Raw genomic sequence first — 24,189 nt, 5'->3', positions numbered from 1 at the left:
ATTACACTAAAGCCTTTGACTGTGCAGATCACAACAAACTGTGGAATATTCTTCAAGAGATGGGAATACCTGCCTCCTAAGAAATCTGTATGCAGGTCAAGAAGCAACAGTTAGAATGAGATATGAAACAATAGACTGGTTCCAAATTGGGAAAGGAGTACGTCAAGGCTGTATATTGCCACCCTGCTTATTTAACTTCTATGCAGAGTAGTACATTATGCGAAATGCCAAGCTGGAGGAAGCACAAGCTGGAATCAAGATTGCCAGGAGAAATATCAATAACCTCAGATACTCAGATGACACCACCCTTATGACAGAAAGGGAAGAACTAAAGAGCCTCTTGATGAAAGTGAAAGGGGAGAGTGAAAAAGTTGGCTTAAAACTCAACATTCAAGGTCATTGCATCTGGTCCCATCACTCCATGGCAAATAGATGGGGAAACAGTGGAAACAGTGGCAGACTTTTATTATTTTGGGCTCCAAAATCACTGCAGGTGGTGACTGCAGCCATGAATTTAAAAGACACTTGCTCCTTGGAAGAAAAGTTATGACCAACCTAGACAGCATATTAAAAAGCAGAGACATTACTTTGTCAACAGAGGTCTGTCTAGTCAAGACTATGGCTTTTCCAGTAGTCATGTATGGATGTGACAGTTGGACTATAAAGAAAGCTGAGTGCCAAATAATTGATGCTTTTGAATTGTGGTGTTGGAGAAGACTCTTGAGAGTCCCTTGGACTGCAAAGAGATCCAACCAGTCCATCCTAATGGAAATCAGTCCTGAATATTCATTGGAAGGACTGATGTTGAAGTTGAAACTCCAATACTTTGGCCTCCTGATGCGAAGAACTGACTCATTGGAAAAGACCCTGATGCTCAGAAAGATTGAAGGCCAGAAGAGAAGAGGACGACAGAGGATGAGATGGTTGGATGGCATCACTGACTCGATGGACATGAGTTTGAACAAGCTCTGGAAGTTGGTGATGGACAGGGAAGCCCGGTGTACTGAAGTCCATGGGGTTGCAAAGAGTCAGACATGATTGAGAGACTGAATTGAACTGAACTGAGAGCAAAATGGTTCAAAACAATGCTTAAAAAAAAAGAAAATGATCTCAGTTATTGGTAAAGCAAAGCCATCTAAAGTTTTCTTTCTTATTTAACTATGTTATCTCAACATTTTTATTCAAATTACCCTCTTCTCCTACAAAAAGATATACATTTTGCTAATGGAATTTCACTGTGAGTCATTTGAGTTAAAAAAAAATACGCTATGGCAGAAATGTTTTGAAACTTTGCTAGTTTAACAATTTCACGAAATGTAATATAATTCGACATTAATAATAAATGCTAACTATGCATACTACCAGAAAAATAACTTTACTATAAATGAATTGAAGGATTTTTACTACCTGCACTATAACAGTAATAATATGAACTTTTAAAAAAATCAATCCACCTCAACCACTTTAAAGTTACCTTGCATGTAAGGCAACATTCATATATGCCTCATGCTTTATTTATCATTTTGAAATTAGAGATATTAAAAGCTAGAAAAACACTTAGGAATACATTTAAATTTATATTCATTTAGTTACTCACCGAAAATAATTAAAAATTCATCTCATGTTTTGATCTGTGGTCAGGAAACCCATTATTTTACACACACACACAGCCATTTAACACTAAAATGTCTGATATCCTTTTCTTTGATACTGCAGTACATTTTTTTTTTTTTTTTTAGTTTTGCCATTTGATATCAACTTTTTCCCAGTCATAAGCATTTTAATTTGATATGTCAGCAGTTACCTATAGGGGACTGTCAACTGCTTTATAGTCATGCTGCAAATCATGACTGAAAGATTTACTTTTAGTATAATGACAGCTTCACATATTAATTAGATCATCAGACACATGTTTGCTGAGATTTAGCAATTGAGCAATAAATACAGCATGGCAGTGAAAGAGCTGTTAAACTTCAGCACATAGATTTCAAATACATTTTATGGAGTTATCCAAGAAATAATCACCCTGCGAAACCCAAGTTAAACACATGATGGAATGTTAGGATGTTTAATTAAAAATGAAGTTATGCTCTACAAGTAAGTAATCTTACAAGTGCCTAAAAAAGAAGGCCATGAAAATTAATTTTACTCAGTAAAAACACACACAAAGCCCTTTTGTGAAGTTGGTAAATGGGTTCAATCATTTCACCAAGGTACACATGATGGAGAAATAGACTAAATAAATTAGGGATGAGGGGGTTCAGAGGAGACTTTTCGACTAAAGTAATGAGTTGGTAAAACTCATGTACATTAAGATTATCTCTCAAGAAATCAGGAAATCCTAATACCTCCTTCTCGGAGATTCCATTGTGAGGGCTCAGCAGATAGAATGACTGGAACCAGGCATTAACCTCCTTTCTAAGCTATCAGGCAGCACCCAACTTCAGCAGACATTTAGGTAATTCCTATACATGGGTAATCTCGGCCATGCTGATGCCTCCCTACCTCGAGAGAGAAAAACTGTCACAGAAGTCACTGTTCAAGAATGGGAGCTGAAGGCACAGGCATAACAAAAACACAGGCTTGATGAGGATGTGGACTCCTGAACATATAACATGGCATAAGCAGAAAGGAGAGAAGGAAGAAAGGAATGAAGGAAGGAAGAGAGCAAGGGAGGGAGTAAGGAAGGGAAGAAGGAGAAAGGAAACCCTGGAATAAGAATCAGAAGCCTTGAGTTCTACAGTGCAGGCCTGTAACTACAATTAAACACCATATATAAGTTACTACACAACTATGGGCAGAAATTACCTCATCCGGTAGGTGAAAGCACAAGATCAGATGATACTGAAGGCCTCTTTAAACTAATATTTTAAAATATCCAGCAAATAAGGATATGGAAGCATCCACATCATCTTTTATTCCTCATTTATACCTTTGTTTATTTATTCAACAAAAATCTGTGGAGCACCTAATAAGCTGTAGGCCTAACACAATGTCTCAAAGATTCATAAGTGAACAAGTTATACCTTTTACCTCCATGAAACTCCATTCCTGGAGTGAAAATGAGGTGAACAGACAGAGGGACCAGAAGGTGAAAGCTGGGTAGATTAGCAGGGGTCAAATCTCAAATGTTGCATTAAGACAGGTGGCCTTTATCTCAAGGGCAGTGGGAGGCACTGACTTTTCTTCTTTCAGTGGTGATATGATCAGATTTGGGTTGTGGAGGTTGGACTGTGCATCACTTCTCATCTGAAGGTATATTTTTTTAACGACACTTTCTATTTGTAACTATATCAACAAAGTGGTGGTGTCAGAAGGTGAGGAATTAGGATCTAACCTGGAGAAATTATTAGGGCAGACACCTTGTGGCAAGTATTGCTATTACACTTTCTCAGATACGAGGCAGGAATGCCCTGCTACTCAAATAGTGAAATATGGTCCTGGGCTAAGAGATGCTAGAAAGCAGAGATAAACTATGGCCCACTGTCCTGAGCACCAACTTTACTCAATGGTGAGTAAGTTAAATATTTTATATATGGAATAGAAATGAATGGATTTATAGGCTAAAACAAGATGTTTTGAAGAAATTTTATTTACCCTCATGGTGAACCATTTCGGGAACTCCCTAGATGAAGGTGCTGTCTCTCCCTCATAATTAGTGTATTCAGAAGAAACTTTGAAAACTTTTAAAAGCACTGATATAGATTTTTTTTTTTAAAGTAGAGTATGGGGTAAAAAGCTCTTAGTATTCAGCTGCTAACTCTGTGACATCACAAAAATTTAATCACTATGAACCTAATATTTTTGCTTGTAAATGAATGTTAGCTCCAAGATAATGCCCATCTTTGCGGATATCTGGGAAGAGGAAGGTGATGTGTAGAGAGTAAAAGACACTGAAGCTAATTACTCTGCCCGAGACCACATAATAAGGAAACAGCAGAACTAGATTTCAGATCTATATCTTTATCAAAGCCCTTGAGGCCTGGCGTGCTGCGATTCATGGGGTTGCAAAGAGTCGGACATGACTGAGCAACTGATCTGAACTGAACTGAACTGAACTGGCTTTTATAGATAGTTACTTAGAGCATTGCCTTTCTTTGGGATTGGAATGAAAACTGTCCTTTTCCAGTCCTGTGGCCACTGCTGAGTTTTCCAAATTTGCTGACACATTGAGTGCAACACTTTCACAGCATCATCTTTTAGGATTTGAAATAGCTCAACTGGAATTCCATCATCTCCACTAGCTTTGTTCGTAGTGATGCTTCCTACGGTCCACTTGACTTCACATTACAGGATGTTTGGCTCTAGGTGAGTGATCACACCATTGTGATTGTCTGGGTCGTGAAGATCTATTTTGTATAGTTCTTCTGTGTATTCTTGCCACCTCTTCTTAATATCTTCTGCTTCTGGTAGGTTCATACTATTTCTGTCCTTTATTGGGCCTATCTTTGCATGAAATGTTCCCTTGGTATCTCTAATTTTCTTGAAGAAATCTCTAGTCTTTCCTATTCTATTGTTTCCTCTATTTCTTTGCATTGATCACTGAGGAAGGCTTTTTTATCTCTCCTTGCTATTCTTTGGAATTCTGCATTCAAACTGGTATATCTTTCCCTTTCTCCTTTGCTTTTCGCTTCTCTTCTTTTCACAGCTATTTGTAAGGCCTCCTCAGACAGCCATTTTTCTTTTTTGCATTTCTTTTTCTTGGAGATGGTCTGGATCCCTGTCTCCTGTACAATGTCACAAACCTCCATACATAGTTCATCAGGCACTTTGTCTATCAGATCTAGTCCCTTAAATCTATTTCCACTTCCACTGTATAGTCATAAGGGATTTGATTTAGGTCATACCTGAATGGTCTAGTGGTTTTCCCCACTTTCTTCAATTTAAGTCTGAATTTGGCAATAAGGAGTTCATGACCTGAGCCATAGTCAGCTCCCAGTCTTGTTTTTGCTGACTGTATAGAGCTTCTCCATATTTGGCTGCAAAGAATATAATCAATCTGATTTCGGTGTTGACCATCTGGTGATGTCCATGTGTAGAATCTTCTCTTGTGTTGTTGGAAGAGGGTGCATGCTGTGACCAGTGCGTTCTCTTGGCAAAATTCTATTAGACTTTGCCCTGCTTCAGTCTGTACTCCAAGGCCAAATTTGCCTGTTATTGCAGGTATTTCTTGACTTCCTGCACTTGCATTCCAGTTCTCTATAATGAAAAGGACATCTCTTTTGGGTGTTAGTTCTGAAAGGTCTTGTAGGTCTTCATAGAACCGTTCAGCTTCAGCTTCTTCAGCATTACTGGTCAGGGCATAGACTTGGATTACTGTGATATTGAATGGTTTGCCTTGGAAACGAACAGAGGTCATTCCGTTGTCTTTGAGATTGCATCCAAGTACTGCATTTCAGACTCTTTTGTTGACTATGATGGCTACTCCATTTCTTATAAGGGATTCTTGCACACAGAAGCAGATGAACTCAGATAACTCATCTGAGTTAAATTCACCCATTCCAGTCCATCTTAGTTCCCTGATTCCTCGAATGTCGATGTTCACTCTGGCTATCTCCTGTTTGACCACTTCCAATTTGCCTGTTTCATGGACCTAACATTCCAGGTTCCTATGCAATATTGCTCTTTACAGCATCGGACCTTGTTTCTATCACCAGTCACATCCACAACTGGGTGTTGTTTTCTCTTTGGCTCCATCCCTTCATTCTTTCTGGAGTTATTTCTCCACTGATCTCCAGTAGCATATTGGGCACCTACTGACCTGGGGAGTTCATCTTTCAGTGTCCTACCTTTTTGCCTTTTCATACTATTCATGGGGTTTTCCAGGCAAGAATATTGAAGTGGTTTGCCACTCCCTTCTCCAGTGGACCACATTCTGTCAGACCTCTCCACCATGACCTGTCTCACACGCTAGCACAGTAATGCTCAAAATTCTCCAAGCCAGGCTTCAGCAATACGTGAACCATGAACTTCCAGATGTTCAAGCTGGTTTTAGAAAAGGCAGAGGAACCAGAGATCAAATTGCCAACATTCGCTGGATCATCGAAAAAGCAAGAGAGTTCCAGAAAAACATCGATTTCTGCTTTATTGACTATGCCAAAGCCTTTGACTGTGTGGATCACATTAAACTGTGGAAAATTCTGAAAGAGATGGGAATACCAGACCACCTGACCTGCCTCTTGAGAAACCTGTATGCAGGTCGGGAAACAACAGTTAGAACTGGACATGGAACAACAGACTGGTTCCAAATAGGAAAAGGAGTATGTCAAGGTTGTATATTGTCACCCTGCTTATTTAACTTATATGCAGAGTACATCATGAGAAACGCTGGGCTGGAGGAAGCACAAGCTGGAATCAAGATTGCCAGGAGAAATATCAATAACCTCAGATATGCATATAACACCACCCTTATGGCAGAAAGTGAAGAAGAACTAAAGAGCCTCTTGATGAAAGTGAAAGAGGAAAGTGAAAAAGTTGGCTTAAAGCTCAACATTCAGAAGACTAAGATCATGGCATCTGGTCCCATCACTTCATGGCAAATAGATGGGGAAACAATGGCTGACTTTATTTTTTGGGCTCCAAAATTACCTCAGATGGTGATTGCAGCCATGAAATTAAAAGATGCTTACTCCTTGGAAGGAAAGTTATGACCAACCTAAATAGCATACTGAAAAGCAGAGACATTACTTTGTCAACAAAGGTCTGTCTAGTCAAGGCTATGGTTTTTCCAGTGGTCATGTATGGACGTGAGAGTTGGAGTATAAAGAAAGCTGAGTGCCAAAGAATTGATGCTTTTGAACTGTGGTGTTGGAGAAGAACTCTTGAGAGTCCCTTGGACTGCAAGGAGATCCAACCAGTCCATCTTAAAGGAGATCAGTCCTGGGTGTTCATTGGAAGGACTGATGTTGAATCTGAAACTCCAATATTTTGGCCACCTGATGGGAAGGGCTGACTCAACTGAAAAGACCCTGATGTTGGGAAAGATTTAAGGCAGGAGGAGAAGGGGATGACAGAGGATGAGATGTTTGGATGGCATCACTGACTCAATGGACATGGGTCTGGGTGGACTCCGGGAGTTGGTGATGGACAGGGAGGCCTGTCACAGTGCGGTTCATGGGGTCACAAAGTGTCGGACATGACTTAGCGACTGCACTGAACTGAACTTAGAGCAAGTGTGAGACTCTCCTCTTATAGACTGAAAGTTCAAGGATAATTATATAGAGAAAGCTAAATATTCTGTTGGGTTATTTTTAACCCCAGTTTTAAATTTTACATTGCTCATATTAATCTTATGCCATTTCACACTTTCACAATCTCTCCAAATCATTTTTTTTAGTTGAATAATGATATGCAGGATTGAGCACAGTCATATTCATCCCAGATATTCTGGGACAGTCTTTATTTCAAAAATCCACACCACTGAAATACCCTGAAGAAGCCACTATTTCACTAACCAAACTTGCACCAGAAACAGCATAAAATACTGTAGTATTCAAGGGACACAGTCACCACAGGAGTTAATGTACAGGAGAATTACAATGTACCTTGATATATGTGTGTGGGATATACTTGATATACTAGTAGAGATCATGGGATAGAAGGATTGTAGAATCATTGCACTGGAAGTATTTGATTTTGATCTAGTAAATCCAAGATAGTTAATTATCAGAAATCTGTAGTTAATAAGCTCTATGAATGATTCACATGCACGATGAGTTTTGGAACTTCTGATTTAGGAAATGATCTCCTTAAGAAAGAGCCCCATATATCAAGATAGTCACTAGGCATTTTCTGTTAGAGACATTTGTAACCCATTAGTCATTGAAGTTTGAAAAGAACCACTTAGAGGTATTTGCAGAAACAAAGGATGTAGTGATGCAGTCCTTTCATTAGCATCCTTCGGTGTATAGTGGCAGTACTTTTTCAGCAAAATTTTCACTTTCCAAGTGGACCAGAGCATTTTTGTCTTACATTTTGATCAATGTGTATATTAAACCAGATGACTGCAAGGGGTATGGAGATGGGACATTCACTGTGTCTACTGCACAGAGATTTATAAAAAGCAACAGGAGGCAGTGACTACCAATCACTGGTGGCAGCAGCTTTCTCTTAGGGAGAATAATCAGACTTTGGGAGGACCTGCTATTAGAACCCATTTAACCCAAAACAGGGCTTTCCAAGTGGCCCTAGTGGTAAAGAATCTACCTGCCAATGCAGGAGACATAAGAGACGTGGGTTTGATCCCTGGTTTGGGAAAATCCCCTGGTGGAGGACATAGCAACCCACTCTAGTATTCTTGCCTGGAGAATCCCATGGACAGAGGAGCTTGGTGAGCTACAGTCCAGAGGGTTGCAAAGAGTCAGGCATGATTAAAGCGACAGTAGGCACACAACCCAGAGCAACCAAAATTACTACTGACATGATTTTAATTAGGACCTAATAATCAATGTACTTTTTAAATTCTTAAGGTGCATTTAAATGGGCAAAACCATCTTACTTTGAGTCATAAGCTATATACTGAGTATAGATATATATATTTAAATATTTTTAAAAGCTTCTAGTATTAACCTCTATCAGAAAGAGTAAGTTCAGAATGGACTTGGGTGAGGAAAAATTAAGGAGTAGAGAACTTTAAATCGTTTGTAAATATACAACAATGAAAAAACATTAAGTGGACCAGGTAAAAATTTATTAAAACATCTCAAATGTGGATGCAGGAAGTAGTGTATTCCAGAAAGTGAGCTGTCCAGAAGCTTGAACTCCATGTTTTGATATTATCATACAATTTCTAGGAATATGGGGCTCCAAATGAGTAAAATGAATTATGAAGTCATAAAATCCTAGGCAATCCCGAACATTTTTTTTCTGAGAAAGTTCCATATGCTTCTAGTTATAATAGCTGCAAAACCTCTTTAGACTTTGGGCAAATACTCAGTGAGTACCCCTCACTGAAACTTTCCACCTCCTGCGTCCTAAGCTTCCGTGTTAATAGAACCATGCTTTTGAGAGCCCACTTGAAACACTATTTTCCTCATGGATTACTTCATACATTGGTGTAAAAGTTCATTTTCTAGAAGACGGTATGATATCCTTACCTGTTTCACAGCTGTGCCCGGTGAAGCCTTGTGGGCAGGCACACACATTGGCGGCAATACAAGCTCCTCCGTTTCTACAACCATCTTGGCAAAATGCTAAAATAATTCAGATACATGATTTTAGCACTTTATAAGGACGTAGTTCAAGATTCTTCAAACTAGCTTTTCTTTATTGCCTTGAAAATGTTGACATCAAACTACACATCCTATTATAATTTCATATTCATAATATACTTTCCATATAGGTAAGAAACTTCAACACAATTTGTAGAATAATATTCTTTCTGAAGTTAAGTGTTTCACCTATAAAAGAAAATACTGAACTTTAACAAAATCCAGTAACCTTACACAGCAGGAAGTGCATTAGAATTAGTATTGCATCTCATTATAACATTCTAAAAATCTTGAAATTAAAACTATAAAAAACGGCAACTATCCTAGACAGTTACCTAAAGAGCAAACCACCATCTAGAGAATGAGACTCAGAAACTAGAAATGATTGAATCCAATGAGGCTCTGATCATTCTACACACTGGCCAAAATGTCAAAATACTAGAAAAATGCCCCATCTTTCAAAAAGCTACAAATCCATCCTAAAGGGATGAATTAGCCAATAATGAGAATTTGCCAAAGGGGTCTTTAGGAAGAGTCTTGTATTTCCCCGCCAAGGATAGGTCAGGATCCAGGGCAAAGAAACTTCATGGCCTGTTGTGTTAGAGTGGGTTTGTGAGTGAGGGTAGTTTTTCTGTGAGTAGAAAAGGGAGCCAAGCTTCAACCCATTGCATGGGTGATGTTTTGAGATGGTTTCACTTCCAAAAAAGAAAAAAGTGAGAAAAACAAGGTAGGTAAGACTGTGTACCCTTAGAAACTTCTGTTTCCACCTCAATTTATACTTTGTTTCTGTAAGGCTCAGGGCTACTCCCTCAGCCAGGCCAGGTCTGTCATGGATGAACCACATCAGCATTTTCCAGGCCTGAGGCAAAAGCTTTTTCTCTAGTTTTCTGGCACATGCCTCCTCTAGTTAGTTAGGATGTACTTTCTCAGAGAGGTAAACTGTAGAAATCTGAGATTTTGTGGTTGAGGTAAAAGGGGCTCAAAGAGGCCCACTTGGCTTCTTTGATTCTAGGTCCTAATCTGTCTTCATCCCAGGCAAAAACAATACCTAGTCACCAGGAATTTGCAAAGAGATTAGGAATTTAAGTCTCATAAAAAGAAAGGGTACATCATGTATATATCTTCATTGGAGTAATTTGCAAGATTTCAGCACGTTGATGGAGGACAGGATGCAGATCCTACATCTAAACCACATCTCTCCCCAGCTTTTGACACTCCCATCAGAGAGGCACGCAGGGCTGGAGAGTCTTTACTCAGGCCAGCTGCAGTCCTAATTTCCAGAAGAAATTCATAGATCCTGGAAAGTTCTCCTTATTTCAAAGAATCTTCTATCTGCATCTACTCAAGGCTTCAAGAATTCTTTACACTATGAAGTTTACTCTTCATATGAATAAGGAGTGAGAGTCAAATACAACTCAGACTGAGGAGGTTGGGCTCCCAGGTGAACTCTTAACTCTCAGCACACCAGGTGCTTCGGGGAAGTCCTAAGGGTTCAGGTACACTATGCTATGGATTTAGCTTTTCTCTGGATCAGTCTAGATTCTGAGGAAATCTTTGTGGGATTCGGACCCCTAAATGAGTAGGTCTTTACAATGCTCTAAATTATGGATTTCCATAACTTTTACAAACAGAGTAATCCTCTGGCTCATCCATGTCTGCATCCAGTGTATTATTGTAGAACAGGCCTTAGACTCATGCTCCAAGGACACTGCATTAATAATCATTTATTGTTATTTCCTGTCTCCCATATACATTGCATCAAATAAAATTAATTTTAGTAATCTCCGTGACAGTGTATTTGAGGAATGGGCAGTTTTGAAGCTTAAAATGTCTAAATTAGACAAATCATAAGTTTTATATGACATAATAAGAAATACGGACTTTATCCTATGGAAGTCAGTATGAATTTCCAAAATAGTTTCCTCTATTTCCGTTGTGAACTAGGAGGTAAGCTCATCTGATAAAGGAAAAAGAGAGCATGTATGCAAGACAGAATTAATGGATGGTGGTAGATTAGTTGGAATATCCACTGATGGAAATGAAAAGCTGAGAATTATTGATTGGTATTGACAAACCAGGTAAAATCAGAGATGATAATACATACGAATCCAATATTCCCAGTTAATTAGCACCTAACAGCTCAAGAGAGAAAATAGAGAAGAAAAACAGTCAGACTGATCCCAAACAGATAGTTTACAGTGAATCATGGTAGTAAAACAAATGGGTTGATAGTACTGCTGAAAAAATACAGCTATAATGTTTGGACTCAAAAAGAAATATATGAACCTGGGAGGAGACTAGAAAACTGGATGAAAAGGAAAGGTCAGAGAGGTTAAAGATGAAAAATTGTGAAAAGAACAAAGGGGAAAAACTGGAACCAAAGGGACTTTGGGTTAGACAATAAAAAGTTAAAGTCTAGATTTCAAAGATGGAGTAGTTCTGTACAAAAGTGCCTAGGGTATGGTTATGGCTACGGTCTGCTTGGGAGGAACAGAGGTGAAAAACCACTGCGGTTGAGGTGATGGAACATTAAATCATTGTTGATGAACAGCTGGCCACTTAAACACTGATGTAATCCAAGAGGAAGAACATGAGCTACACTTTGAAGTTTTCAATGGCTGTGGGAAATACCCAGAAGGTAGGTAACAGTGATGAAAAAGGGTGGAGGGAAGGAGAGATGGATTGCATCATCCCTAATGGAATTAGCACTAAAATCTTTTACCTTTGCATGTAGTTCCATTCCCGGTATAGCCTGGCTTGCAGACGCAGTTGTGTCCTCCAACGGTATTGAAGCATAAAGCATTTTCATCACAGTTGTGTTGATTTGTGACACATTCATCATGTTCTGAAAGGAGGATACAGTTTTGTTACTCAAAGATAGATTTTCAAAGACGCTGCGTTTTAAATTGCACCTTTATCTTTGTTATTGTATGGCATTTCTTTCCAACAAAAACATGCACAAAGTATCTATTAAAGAAGAGTTTGCATTTTGGAGAAGGCAATGGCAGCCCACTCCAGTACTCTTGCCTGGAAAATCCCATGGATGGAAAAAAAAAAGAAGAGTTTGCATTTTGAGGTACATACATAGTGCATACATCCACAAACTTTGAACACATAAAGATTTGGACAAAAGGCAAATGAATAGTAGGAAGGAAGAGAGGAGCAGAGAGGGAAGGATCGGGATTAATTTTCAGAAGTAGATCCCACAGCCAGCTGTTTATAGTCTCAGTGGTTAATATCTGGGGAATTATCTCATGATATAAATCGGCCCCTAACTTTTTCCTATAGCAAGGGAAGGATGATAGGAAAGGAGGTGTGACTGTATTGCTCCACGAATCCTGACCTGCAGGATAATGGAATTGAAGCCCTGGGAATTAGATGCAGTTAACACCCACATCCACATTTGCAAGCATAAAGATACACATGCAAACTGTTGGGGGAGTATTGGCATTTCTTCGTAAGTTGCCTCTTTCTGCAAAGGAGGTCGTTCTTTTCTTAAATAAGACAATCTTGCCTTTATAATATGTGCAAACACAAACTTTTTGAGATATACAGTCAATATGATAACCTTCTTTAACTGTGTGTAACCTGACACTTTCAAAAGCACCAAATCACTTAATACCCCCAGCTCTGCTATGAGAGAGGCAGAACCAATGTCATTATCACTAGTTTAAAGACGAGTCAATGGTGGCTCAGAGTGCTTCAGGGGCCTGCCCAAATTCACAGTCATATCAGGCAACTTCAGAATTCGAGCTCAGTGTTCAGCAAAAATGTAAATGTGAGGAATAACTACAGTAAATATGAGAAAGAAAACAGATCTAACACTAGAATCAAGATGAGTAGGAAATGAAATACAGATAAGGAAATGCATACGGGTTAGTTCAGCGATATGAAATCCCTACAGCCTCATACTCACACTGATCACCCAGGCTCTTGCATAAATATTATTCAGGTCTAAAATTAAATATATATTTTAATATAATAACATTAATTAAGCCATTAATTCACCATGATATGAATAATCAAAGCAAAAAGAAATATTGCTTTTTCACTTTAGACCTCTTAGTATTTCAAACAACATACATACTATTCTGGACAACATAACAGTAATATATCTAATTTTGAAAAAAAAACTTGCCTTTGACATATGCAGTTGAGATTGGACTACCATTTAACTACTAAAATCAGATGCACTTTATTTTTTTTTTAAAGGTTAACATTTCACGATTCTATGTCCTGTGTTAAATAAGCACAAAGTTGGGTACCTTTAACTATAGCTCTATAATAACTTTATAAAGATTATTCCCAATAACTTTTCAGAGAACAGAGAGATTTCAGTCACTAAGGTTTTAGAATTATAGTAATAGATACCTTATTCTACAAATTCCTGGATGAATTTCCCCCAATTATATAAAATTCCACTTTTATTATCTAGAATCAGAATATTTCAGAGATTTTAATAAATTTATGCATACTGATGGCAGCCTAGAAAACAGCTGGATTACAAATGAGTGTCCTAACTAGGGCTACCCTTGGACACGATTAAATATCGGAGAGACCAGAACGGGCAGCCTACCTACCTCTGAGTTCAGCGGCCTAAAGCAAAATAAATCCACACTGTGTAGTTTGCAGCTGCTGCCAATCTTCTTTCCAGTGCAATTCAAAGAGCTGCAGTTAATCTATAAATCTCTATATGGACAGCTACCGGCCCTTTAAAGACAGCTGCTGATTGATTTGATGCTCTTTTTATCCCTGCCTTGCTTGTCCTCTTAATTAGATGATACCCACTGGGTAGAGGAAGGGCCTAACAAGATTTAGTTTAGCATCCAAGTGTGGTAATGTTCAACAAATGTAAATAACTGCACAAGCCGGGATCTGGTTCCCTCTGTTCTCCTTTACTCACAGCATCCACTGAAATGATCAAGTGGGTCCTAAGCAATTCAAGGTGAAGACAGTTTTCAAATGTACCAGTGCACATCGGTGCAAACGTTGTTCTCTTGGCCTTCAGTGCCTGCCCCATGGATTCTCCTGGAAAATTCTTACTACTTTTAAATTCAGTTCAGTCACTCAGTTGTGACTGACTCTTTGCGACCCCACGGACTGCAACACGCCAGGCTTCCCTGTCCATCACCAACTACCAGAGCCTACTCTAACTCATGTCCATCGCATCGGTGATGCCATCCAACCATCTCATCCTCTATCATCTCCTTCTCCTCCTGCCTTCAATCTTTTCCAGCATCAGAATCTTTTCCAATGAGTCGGTTCTTTGCATCAGGTGGCAAAAGTATTGGAGTTTCAGCTTCAGCATCAGTCCTTCCAATGAATATTCAGGACTGATTTCCTTTTGGATTGATTGGTTGGCTCTCCTTACAGTCCTCTGGACTCTTGTGAGTCCAAGAGTCTTCTCCAACACCACAGTTTAAAAGCATCAATTCTTCAGTGCTCAGCTTTTCTTTATGGTTCAGCTCTCACATCCATACATGACTACTGGAAAACCATAGCTTTGACTAGACGGACCTTTGCTGACAAAGTAATGTCTCTGCTTTTTAATATGCATGTCTAGATTGGTCATAGCTTTTCTTCCAAGAAGCAAGTATCTTTCAGTTTCATGGCTGCAGTCACCAACTGCAGTGATTTTGGAGCCCCCCAAAATAAAGTCTCTCACTGTTAAATGACATATTTTCTGTGAAAATATCTTTCTCCTACCTCCTGCAGAGTTGGGGGCTTTGTCTGCTTTTCCTAGCACAAGGCTCTCTTACTATATTTTATCTTAAGTATAGGCTTCTCCTTGGTCCTCTATTTTCATGCACCACTTGGGACTGTGAAGTTTAGGAAAAGAATTTTACATTTTTCTTTGGATTTCATTTCAGCATTCAAACAGTGTTTTGAATAAATGATTAAAAAAAAAGAATGACCAGATCAGGAAAGCTAGGATACCCTTCCTCTATTGTTATCATTCAAGTCAACCTAATCCATTCAACTGTAGTGTGTGTGTGTGTGTGTATGTGTGTGTGTTTGTGTGCACTCAGTTGCTCAGTTGTATCTGACTCTGTGGCCCCAGAGGCTAAAGCCCACCAGGCTCCTGTCCATGGGATTCTCCAGGCAAGAATACTGGAATGGATGGCCATTCCCTCTCCAGAGAATCTTCCCAACCCAGGGATCAAACCCCTAACTCTTGTATCTCCTATGCTGGCAGGTGGATTCTTTACCACTGAACCATCTGGGAAGACCCATTCAACTGGAGACTAGATATCAAATGGAAAGCTACTGAAACATAAGCTGTTTTTTTGTTTTGTTTTGTTTTTTTGTTTGTTTATTTATTATAGTGTTTTATTTGGTTTGGAATATTTCAAATGTTTACTAAGATAGCAAGACACACTTTGAAAACAAGTAATGATTCCTTTTCATCACCACTTTAATTTTTTCACACAACTTAAAGTTGGTCATACTCACAATTATCGACTAAGCTGTGATCTTAAGAAAAGTCTTTTAAAATGCCTTTCCTGAAATCTCACAGAAGAATTAACTTTAATTTGACAGCTCTTTACAAAAGAGAATGTGAATGAAGCAAGGAGCAAATATCCTATAAGGTTATCTCAATAAATAGTTAATGATTGCTGTGCCATATCCAGTTTTGGTCAAATGTCAATTTTTTTTACCCTTTCCCTGACTAACATATCCCAAAAAACTCAACCACCAACCCACCAGTCAGCCTATCCATTTTAAAAACCTCCTCCAACATTTTAAACATATAACAGATAAAATAAGAAGGGAAATATTATGTCAGAATTTAAATCAATATTATATACCAGTGTTTGAGAAGATCATGTCAGGATGTAAGTGTGAATGAATTCCAAGTTTTATTTCACATATAGTGAAATGCAGACATTTCAGGTATGATGTTCAGAATATTCAATCCATCAGATTCAATGCTATCTTCATATCCTCAGATGAAATGTCATTGTTCATGTGACATGACAGTTCAAACAATAGCTGGGATTGAAACCAAATGCAACCTTTTCTTTTTCTTTTCACTAAAAATATTAGCGCATAATAGCTTTAATCAAAATATAATCATTTTTGTATCTATGCATTTTAAACTTAGTAAAATGGAAAAGAAATATAGAAGGAAAACTCCATCCTTTAACAGTTTTAAAAAGACAGTAATATGGGTGTCAATTATTACAGTACATTCTTTATAGAACAGATAATCTTACAGTGATAGCTGGCAAAGATTTGTCTTGAATACCATAATTTGCTTGCTCTGCATCTTCACATATATGTGAAACTGATTTTATACCAGTGACAAAGGTCAGCACAGTAAAATTCATTTATGAAAATAAAGTAATAATCTACACACCTGAATTTATGTTCTAATCAAGAAGTTCACTATGACACAAAATGCAAGTACTACAGAAAACAGGAGTGAAAGTAATTTAAGTATATCTACAATTCAATTAAATACAACTTTTTCAATGTCTATTTTTCAGTGTCTACTTGTATTAGGATTTTCCTGGGATTAAAAATATATTTATAAGTAGTAGTTACCCTCACAGAGCTTATAATTTAGTTGGGGAGATTAGAGAAAAACATAAAAGCCATACATGGCTTCATTATGAGAAATGCTGAAGCAAGGAATTAATCTCTGTTTAAAAATGTTGTTGAGATCAAGGGAGAAAGTCATTTCTAGTTGGGTAAGTGGGAATACAAGAATGACTTTATGCAGAAGGGAGCATTCGACACAGTTATTTTTTATGTGTGTGAGGGAAAGATACATATTCTAAATTAAAACAGCACTTACATATTTGCTTCTTTTCTTTTTGGAATCTTGAGCCTCTTACAAGTTTGAATGAACTTCAGTGATTTATAATAATTGTACCTCTAATTCAGTGCTTACTACATACTACACACTTTGTAACAAAAAACACTTAATTTAATCCTCATATTCACAAGGAAACATTATTATTTTTCAGAAAGTTAAACTTGTCTTGTAGATGTTACCTATCTTGCCTGAGACCACATGGCTGATAACTGCTAGAGCTGTGAGTCAGGACATCTGACTCCAAAAAGCAGTCTACTGATTGCTATGCAATAAAGCCTGCTGACATTTAACGATATGTCTTCCCTGATCTATTTTTTTATTCTATTGATCTTCTATGTAATTATCCAGAAATTTTGAATGTTTATACATTAGAAGTCTTCTAATGCTTAGTGATTAGGAAGTTATCACTGCTGTTCAGTTGCTAAGTCGTGTCCAACTCTTTGGGAGCCCCTGGACTGCAGCACGCCAGGTTTCCCTGACTTTCACTGTCTTCCAGAGTTTGCTCAAACTCATGTCCATTGAGTCAGTGATGCTATCCTCATTCTCTTTTGTCCCCTTCTTCTCCTGCCTTCAATCTTTCCCAGCATCAGGTCTTTTCCAAAGAGTCTGCTCTATTAGGTGGCCAAAGTATTAGAGCTTCAGCTTCAGCATCAGTCCTTCCAAAGAATATTCAGGGTTGATTCGGTTCAGGATTGACTGATATGGTCTCTTTGCCATCCAAGGGACTCTCAAGAGTCTTCTCCAGCACCACAGTTCAAAAGCAACAATTCTTCAGCACTCAGGTTTCTTTATGGTCCAACTCTTACATCTGTGTATGACTACTGGAAAAACCATAGCTTTGATTATATGGACCTTTGTCAGCAAAGTGATGCCTCTGCTTTTTAACATGCTGTCTAGGTTTGTCATAGCTTTCCTTCCAAGGAGCATGCGTCTTAATTTCATGGCTGCAGTCACTGTCCACAGTGATTTTGGAGCCCAAGAAAATAAAATCTGGCATTGTTTCCACTTTTTCCCCATCTATTTGCCATGAAGTGATGGGACCGGATGCCATGATCTTAGTTTTTTGAGTGTTGAGCTTTAAGCCAGCTTTTTCACTCTCCTCTTTCATCCTCAACAAGAAGCTCTAGCTCCTCTTCACTTTCTGCCATTAGAGTGGTATCATCTGCATATCTGAGGCTGTGGATCTCTTTATTGTATTTTCTAATACTTTGAACACTAGAGGAGCCTTATTCAAAATTATAGAACTCCATAGGACAAAGGACTGAGGTAATTTCAGCTTATACTAAAATTCACATTTCACTCAGTTGAGAGACATTTTCAAAAACAAAGGAAAATAGCAGTATGGTCAAGTACAAATGTTTGAAAAACAAAGTAACTGCCTCACAGAACCTGGATACCAGCACTGCTTCCCTCAAATTAAGTCTTTGGAAGTTCAACCTTAATGCAGTTTGGCAAACAGATATCTCCAATGTCCAAGAGTCCTCTCTTCAGATACCAGTAGTTAGGCTTTGGTAATGTCATCCTTTGCTTCTGGATAATTCTGGTTTATATCCCTGTAATATACCAGATCCTTTGGCTGTCATCTTTACACAGTAATTTCCACTCTTCTGGTAACAGAATGCAATATATCTTCATAGCTTTATAACTGGCCCAATACTCTCAGAGAATCTTTCTTTTCCTCTGATAGATTTCTCCAGTAATTATATTACCTATGCTGCATCTTCTGCTCTCTTGTCTAAACCCAGAAATGCTGGGAAAACAGCAGCTATCACACTAGACAGGTGCAAATTCCACAAAGAAAACTGCTTCACTCTCTTTGAACCAAGTGTTTTCTAGACTACAAGTTCACAATGAGCATATTCTCTCTTTGAATGTGGCAAGATGTGGCTCTAAATCTAGTGACAACCGGCCTCAGGCCTTTACTATGATCTGATTATTAGAAACCTGGGAAGAAGCTCCATCAGGCTTAAGACTGGATAAGTCTTGCAGCAAGGAAGCCCACAGAAGTGCAAATTTTTCTTGAGGAGCTCTTAATAACATCATCAAACTATATGGTTAGATTGGGGATTTATCTCAAAAGCAAAGAACTGCTTGGTTATTGTCCTCTCACATTTCTGGAAACCATATTGCTTGCCTGAAGGTATCAAGGAGGTTTACAGAAGCTCATCCATGAGTTTCAATCGTATGTGTCCCCACAAAAGTCAGTGTGCTCTGACCTGTAAAGAGCATCAGAACATGATAGCCAGTGGGTCTGCAACCGAGATCTCTTATTTTTCTCTCAGAAGAATGGCAACAATGATGAGCCCCCAGATAATACATGGCATCTCTGTTTCTCAAACAAAATAACTATGGATTTGACCATAGCTCCTTGGCTTTCCTGTTGGCTCAGTGGTAAAGAATTCCCCTGCAATGCAGGAGATGCAGGAGATACAGGTTCGATCTCTGGGTCAGGAAGATACCCTGGAGGAGGGCATGGCAACCCACTCCAGTATTCCTGCCTGAAGAATCCCATGGACAGACAAGTCTAGTGGGCTACAGTCCATAGAGCTGCAAAGAGTTGAACTTGACTGAAGCAACTTAGCATGCACGCATAGCTCCTTAGTACATTCACAAGATAATAATTCAATGGAAGGTCTTTTCAAAGTGAGTACAAACTGAGTATAAAGAACGTCTCTATTACAACTCAACAATTTTTAGAGAATTTGGGAGCCTATTGGAAAGAACTTGAAGTGCTTCCTTCTCTCTTCTCCTTTCTTCCTCCCCCTCCACAAATATTTAGTGATCTGGTATGTGAAGACATAGTGCCCAATGATGCCAGTAAGACAAATCTCTGAAATCAAACATCTGTCCTAATGATTAAAGAAGATTGTTTCCATTTATCAGTTTAAAATGACCCCCTTCAACTGTTCTGTAAGGGGACCCTAACTACATTTGAAGGACAAAGTAGAAATATGAGAAAATTATGTACTATTATAATAAGCAATAGCAGGGAGGCGACATGCTACATATGCTTTCCAGACAGGCTTGGCTTGAGATGCCGTTTTATTCCAAGTTCTCAGTGGCCGTGAGAAAGTTAGCCGATCTTTCTAAGTTTAAAATGAGAAAATTAAGACCTACGATAGAGAACTGTTGCAAAGAATAAACTTAAATGATGAAGGTAAACACACTGGCAAATAATAGACACTCAATGGATATTAGTTACCCTCTCATCTCATTACCTACTTCAGTAGGAAAATTCATTTTGTGTTTATTAGCAAATGGACAGCTAAAGATAATATCCCCTCTTTTCTATTTCAATTATTTGGAGAAAACCTAAATGTCTTACAGAATTTGCTTTCTTCATAATCTTTTCTGAAATCAAATACATTCTGGACATTCTTCTGTTTTCTAAAATGCCACTGAAACAACATTCAGTGGTTACATTAAGGGAAAATGCCTCTATCAAACCTACCCGGAGCTATTCATTTTGTTTCTTATAATTACCATACTTACTCACTTTTATTAGAGAGAAACGTCTATTTATTACAAGGTCATTTTAACAGAAATCTACTTTTACTTTTAACACTATTCAAGCAGCTAAAAGAAATTATACTTTGAGCCTGCTCAATGCCTACAGCTGTAGCAAACCCACTAAAACTCATTTTTACACCCAAGCATTTCTTGTTCAGTACTCAAGTTTCCTGTTCACTGACCACACCAATTCAGTACTGACTTCTTGTTATTCTTCAGTTTGTTCAGCCAACTAGGAATTTGTTAAATTTCCTTCCTTGGACATGCTTGGTTTATTTTCTTCTAGTCTTTTCACTCTGTGTTCAGACTTCTTGCCTAATCCTTATTTGATCAAGAATCTTAACAACCAAAGGACAAATTTCCTCTTTACCCTTACAGTAATTTCACAAAGAAATTAAAATTCAGTTTTTATGGCAAAATCTTACTTTGCCCTATTTTGTGTTTCTTGAAGTAAGCTTTGTCTGAACACAACGTAGGGTAACAAAATACTTTTAAGCATCAACCAGGTGATTTTCATTTGTTCTTTCAACACACATTTATGAAGCTTCTGCTATGTGAGTCTAGTGCTCCAGAAGTGGCAAAGATGCATCAAACTGGGATTTGTGACCTCAGGAAACTTTTGAACTATTGCAGGATTGATGATGTGAAGAGATAATAACTATGAAATACTGCAGCTATTGATTAGTGTGTAAGAGATAAATAACAGTAATAATGACAGTAGTTAATTCCTAAGTGCTTACTACATACTCTAAAGCATTACATTAAGTGCATTATATACATTATATACATTGTATGTATGTATGTATAATGTATGTATATACATTATATACATATATATACATATAAGTGCAATACATTATATGCATTATCCCCTTCAGTCTTCACAAAAATCTTTTCAGATTGGTACTATTATTATTCCTATTTTACAAATAGGAATTAGAGCTTTCTCAGAGCAAGGACATTTCCTGGCCAATGTCATATAGCTGGGAGGTGATAAGACCACGATTTGCCTTCAGTGTTAAAAAAAAAACACAAAAAACCAAAAAAACTACAACCTATAAACAGAGATCTCAAAAAGTTTAAGGAGGAAGAGATGAGGAACAACTGAGAGGCATTCCCATAATTCCGGGAAAATGTCACGTGGCAAACAGGCCAAACAAGTGGGTCTTGAAGGACAGAAAGAGTTTTAACAAGAAAAGAGTAAAGATGGAAAGGAACATTCCACATGGGCAGAGCATGGGTGCAAAAGCCACCAGATGAGGTACAGTCGGGCCTGAAGAGGCTGAGCGGCTACAGGTGATGACTCACAGTGAAGAGTAAGGAACAATGTGAACAGGGTCAGGAAAACAGCATGATTTTATCAGGTGGACAATAAACAGCCACTTCCCCTGTACAATGCAAAGTGGGATCACAAAGTCAGAGTTGATTTTAGGGAAATTAACAGCAGTATGCAGTTGAGGAGAGAATAACTTTCCTTGACACGGGGAGGAGTCCTACGTTAGCAAGCCAAACTCCCTCTCTCTCCTTAATCCCTCTTTCTTCCTTTTATTCTTCTCCTTTTACATTGGTGTTAGGTTATTACTGAGAGTTGGAAAAAAGTGTCTGTGGGACACTGAGAGTTGCAACAAAGGGATACAGAGGAGGAGGAGGGGTAGTGGAAGGGGAAGAAAGCCAACAGACAGAAACTGAGGGCTTATTGCCTGCCAAGCACCGCCTTGGGTGATGCCCAGGTACAGTGTAAGGAAGTACTGCCAGGACACAGAAAGAGGAGCTGGAAAGTCAAGGCAGATCATAAGACTCAAGTCCCTTTAAGGCAGCAATTGTGTCTTTCATTTTATATGTCCCAGTTCCTCTACTCTTGTGGAATAAAACTATGTTGAAAGAGGGCCTACAATAAAATGAACACAGTGATGCGGGGAGAAGGGCAGGGTTAGACACAGAACTAATGCGCCCCACAGTGAATCCATTTTTGAGCCACGAGGAATAAAAGCATTAAAAATAGCTCGGGTTTCAAATCTGGATGACCAGGAAGATGGTGGTGAGATGAATAGAATTGAGAAAGCAAATTAATTTTAGGGGTTTTGTTACTTTTATTCTCATTTTAGTTTGGTTTGATTTGGTTTTTATGGAAAAGAAGAAAATAGAATTAAGAAGTAAAATATAAAAGCACAGATCATATTAGAAGTTTGAATTTACTCGACTGATGGTGACAAAAAACCAAGAAAACATTCCTCAACCAAAATCTGTCTCATAGATAACCCCTCGATGCTAAAGCCTTGGGTCTAATCCATCAATTGCCCCAACATCCAACACAATGACTGGGCCATCACTGATCTCCATGAGTGTTTGTTAAGGACTTAATCAATCACTATGAAGTATGTCTCTAACACGCAAAACATTCAGTGACCTGCTAATGTCAAGGTACGTGTTCTGCAGCGACAATTCTGCCCATCTCCTGCTCTCTTTCCCCTTCCCCTCAACAGTCCTGCTGCTTTCTCTTAAAACACCTGCCCCATTCTCATTCCCTTACTCCTGGCACACAACCTTCCCAACAGCTTCACAGAAAACATCCAGGTCATCATGAAAGAACATCCTCAGATTTCCCATCCACAGGTGAATCTGTAGCTAAATGTATCCTCTAGGTTTTTCTTCCTCTCAAACTGGGAATCTAGGCATCACCATAGACTTCTCTGGGGCTTCCAGGTGGCACTAGTGGTAAAGAATCCGCCTGTCTAAAAGTGGATTTTAGTCTAAAAATCTAAAGCAGGTAGACTTAAGAGACACGGGTTTGCCCCCTGGGTTGAGGAGACCCCCAGGAGGAGGGCATGGTGACCCACTGCAGTATTTTTGCCTGGAGAAACAGAGGAGCCTGGCAGGCTGCAGTCCATAGAGTCACACCGAAGGGACACAGCACATACCCATACACCTCTCTGCGCTTCATCCCAACCACCACATCCAAGGGCCAGTTCATCCAGATTCTACTTCCTTGGCTGTTCTCAACCTTATCCCTAGCCATCAAGACACCACTTACTCATCAAGACTTCCATTATGAAACTTTGCTGTCAGCAAACTGCATCATTTACAACTCCCCCATGGCACCCGTTTATTAATGATGACATCGATTGAAATCCTACTAATGGCCAAAGATCATACCAGCCAATCCCTATATATTTCACACAGGCATCTGGGTTCTTTGTCTCAAAGGCTTTTCCCCCCTTTCTTTGTCTAACTCTCCTACTCATCTACCACTCAGATCAAACAAAACTTCCTTCTTCAGAAAACCTTTCTTAAAACTTCCTCAGTCTAACTTAGTTGAGCCCCTTAGGACAGGCTTAATGACATCACAGCATTTAAAAGCCACAGTAGCAGTATTAAGAGTAAGGACTTTGAAGTCAGGTTACCTCAGTTCAGATCCTGGCTCTGCTTTTTACCAGTTGTCAGATCTTACATAAATTATTTAATCTCTTTACATCACAGTTTCCTCCTCTGTTAAATGGACCTAACAACAGTACAAGGAAAATCTCCAGCAGAATCTGGAGGGGGCGGGGGTGTGCGTCGCTTAGGCGTGTCTGACTCTTTGCTACCCCATAACCCTCCAGTCTACAGTAGGATCTGGCTTAGTACTCAGTATTCCAATATTTCTGTAGC

At 38.7% G+C, this 24,189-nt stretch overlaps 1 protein-coding gene across 4 annotated transcripts in view; it reads right to left on the bottom strand.

The window, feature by feature from the left end:
• Positions 1-24,189, bottom strand: part of NELL2 (neural EGFL like 2) — a 437,534-nt gene that overhangs the window by 95,776 nt on the left and 317,569 nt on the right. For all 4 annotated transcript variants that reach the window (XM_043886426.1, XM_043886435.1, XM_043886442.1 and 1 more), the window contains 2 exons: positions 11,932-12,054; positions 9,096-9,191 (listed from right to left, as the gene is read on the bottom strand). In XM_043886426.1, coding sequence (XP_043742361.1) covers positions 9,096-9,191; positions 11,932-12,054 — 219 coding nt within the window. The remainder of the gene's footprint in view (positions 1-9,095; positions 9,192-11,931; positions 12,055-24,189) is intronic.

This window comes from Cervus elaphus, chromosome 3, assembly GCF_910594005.1.
Source record: "Cervus elaphus chromosome 3, mCerEla1.1, whole genome shotgun sequence".
NCBI lineage: Eukaryota > Metazoa > Chordata > Mammalia > Artiodactyla > Cervidae > Cervus > Cervus elaphus.
Note: the sequence above shows the minus strand (reverse complement) of the source record. Positions and strands in the feature narration are given on the sequence as shown.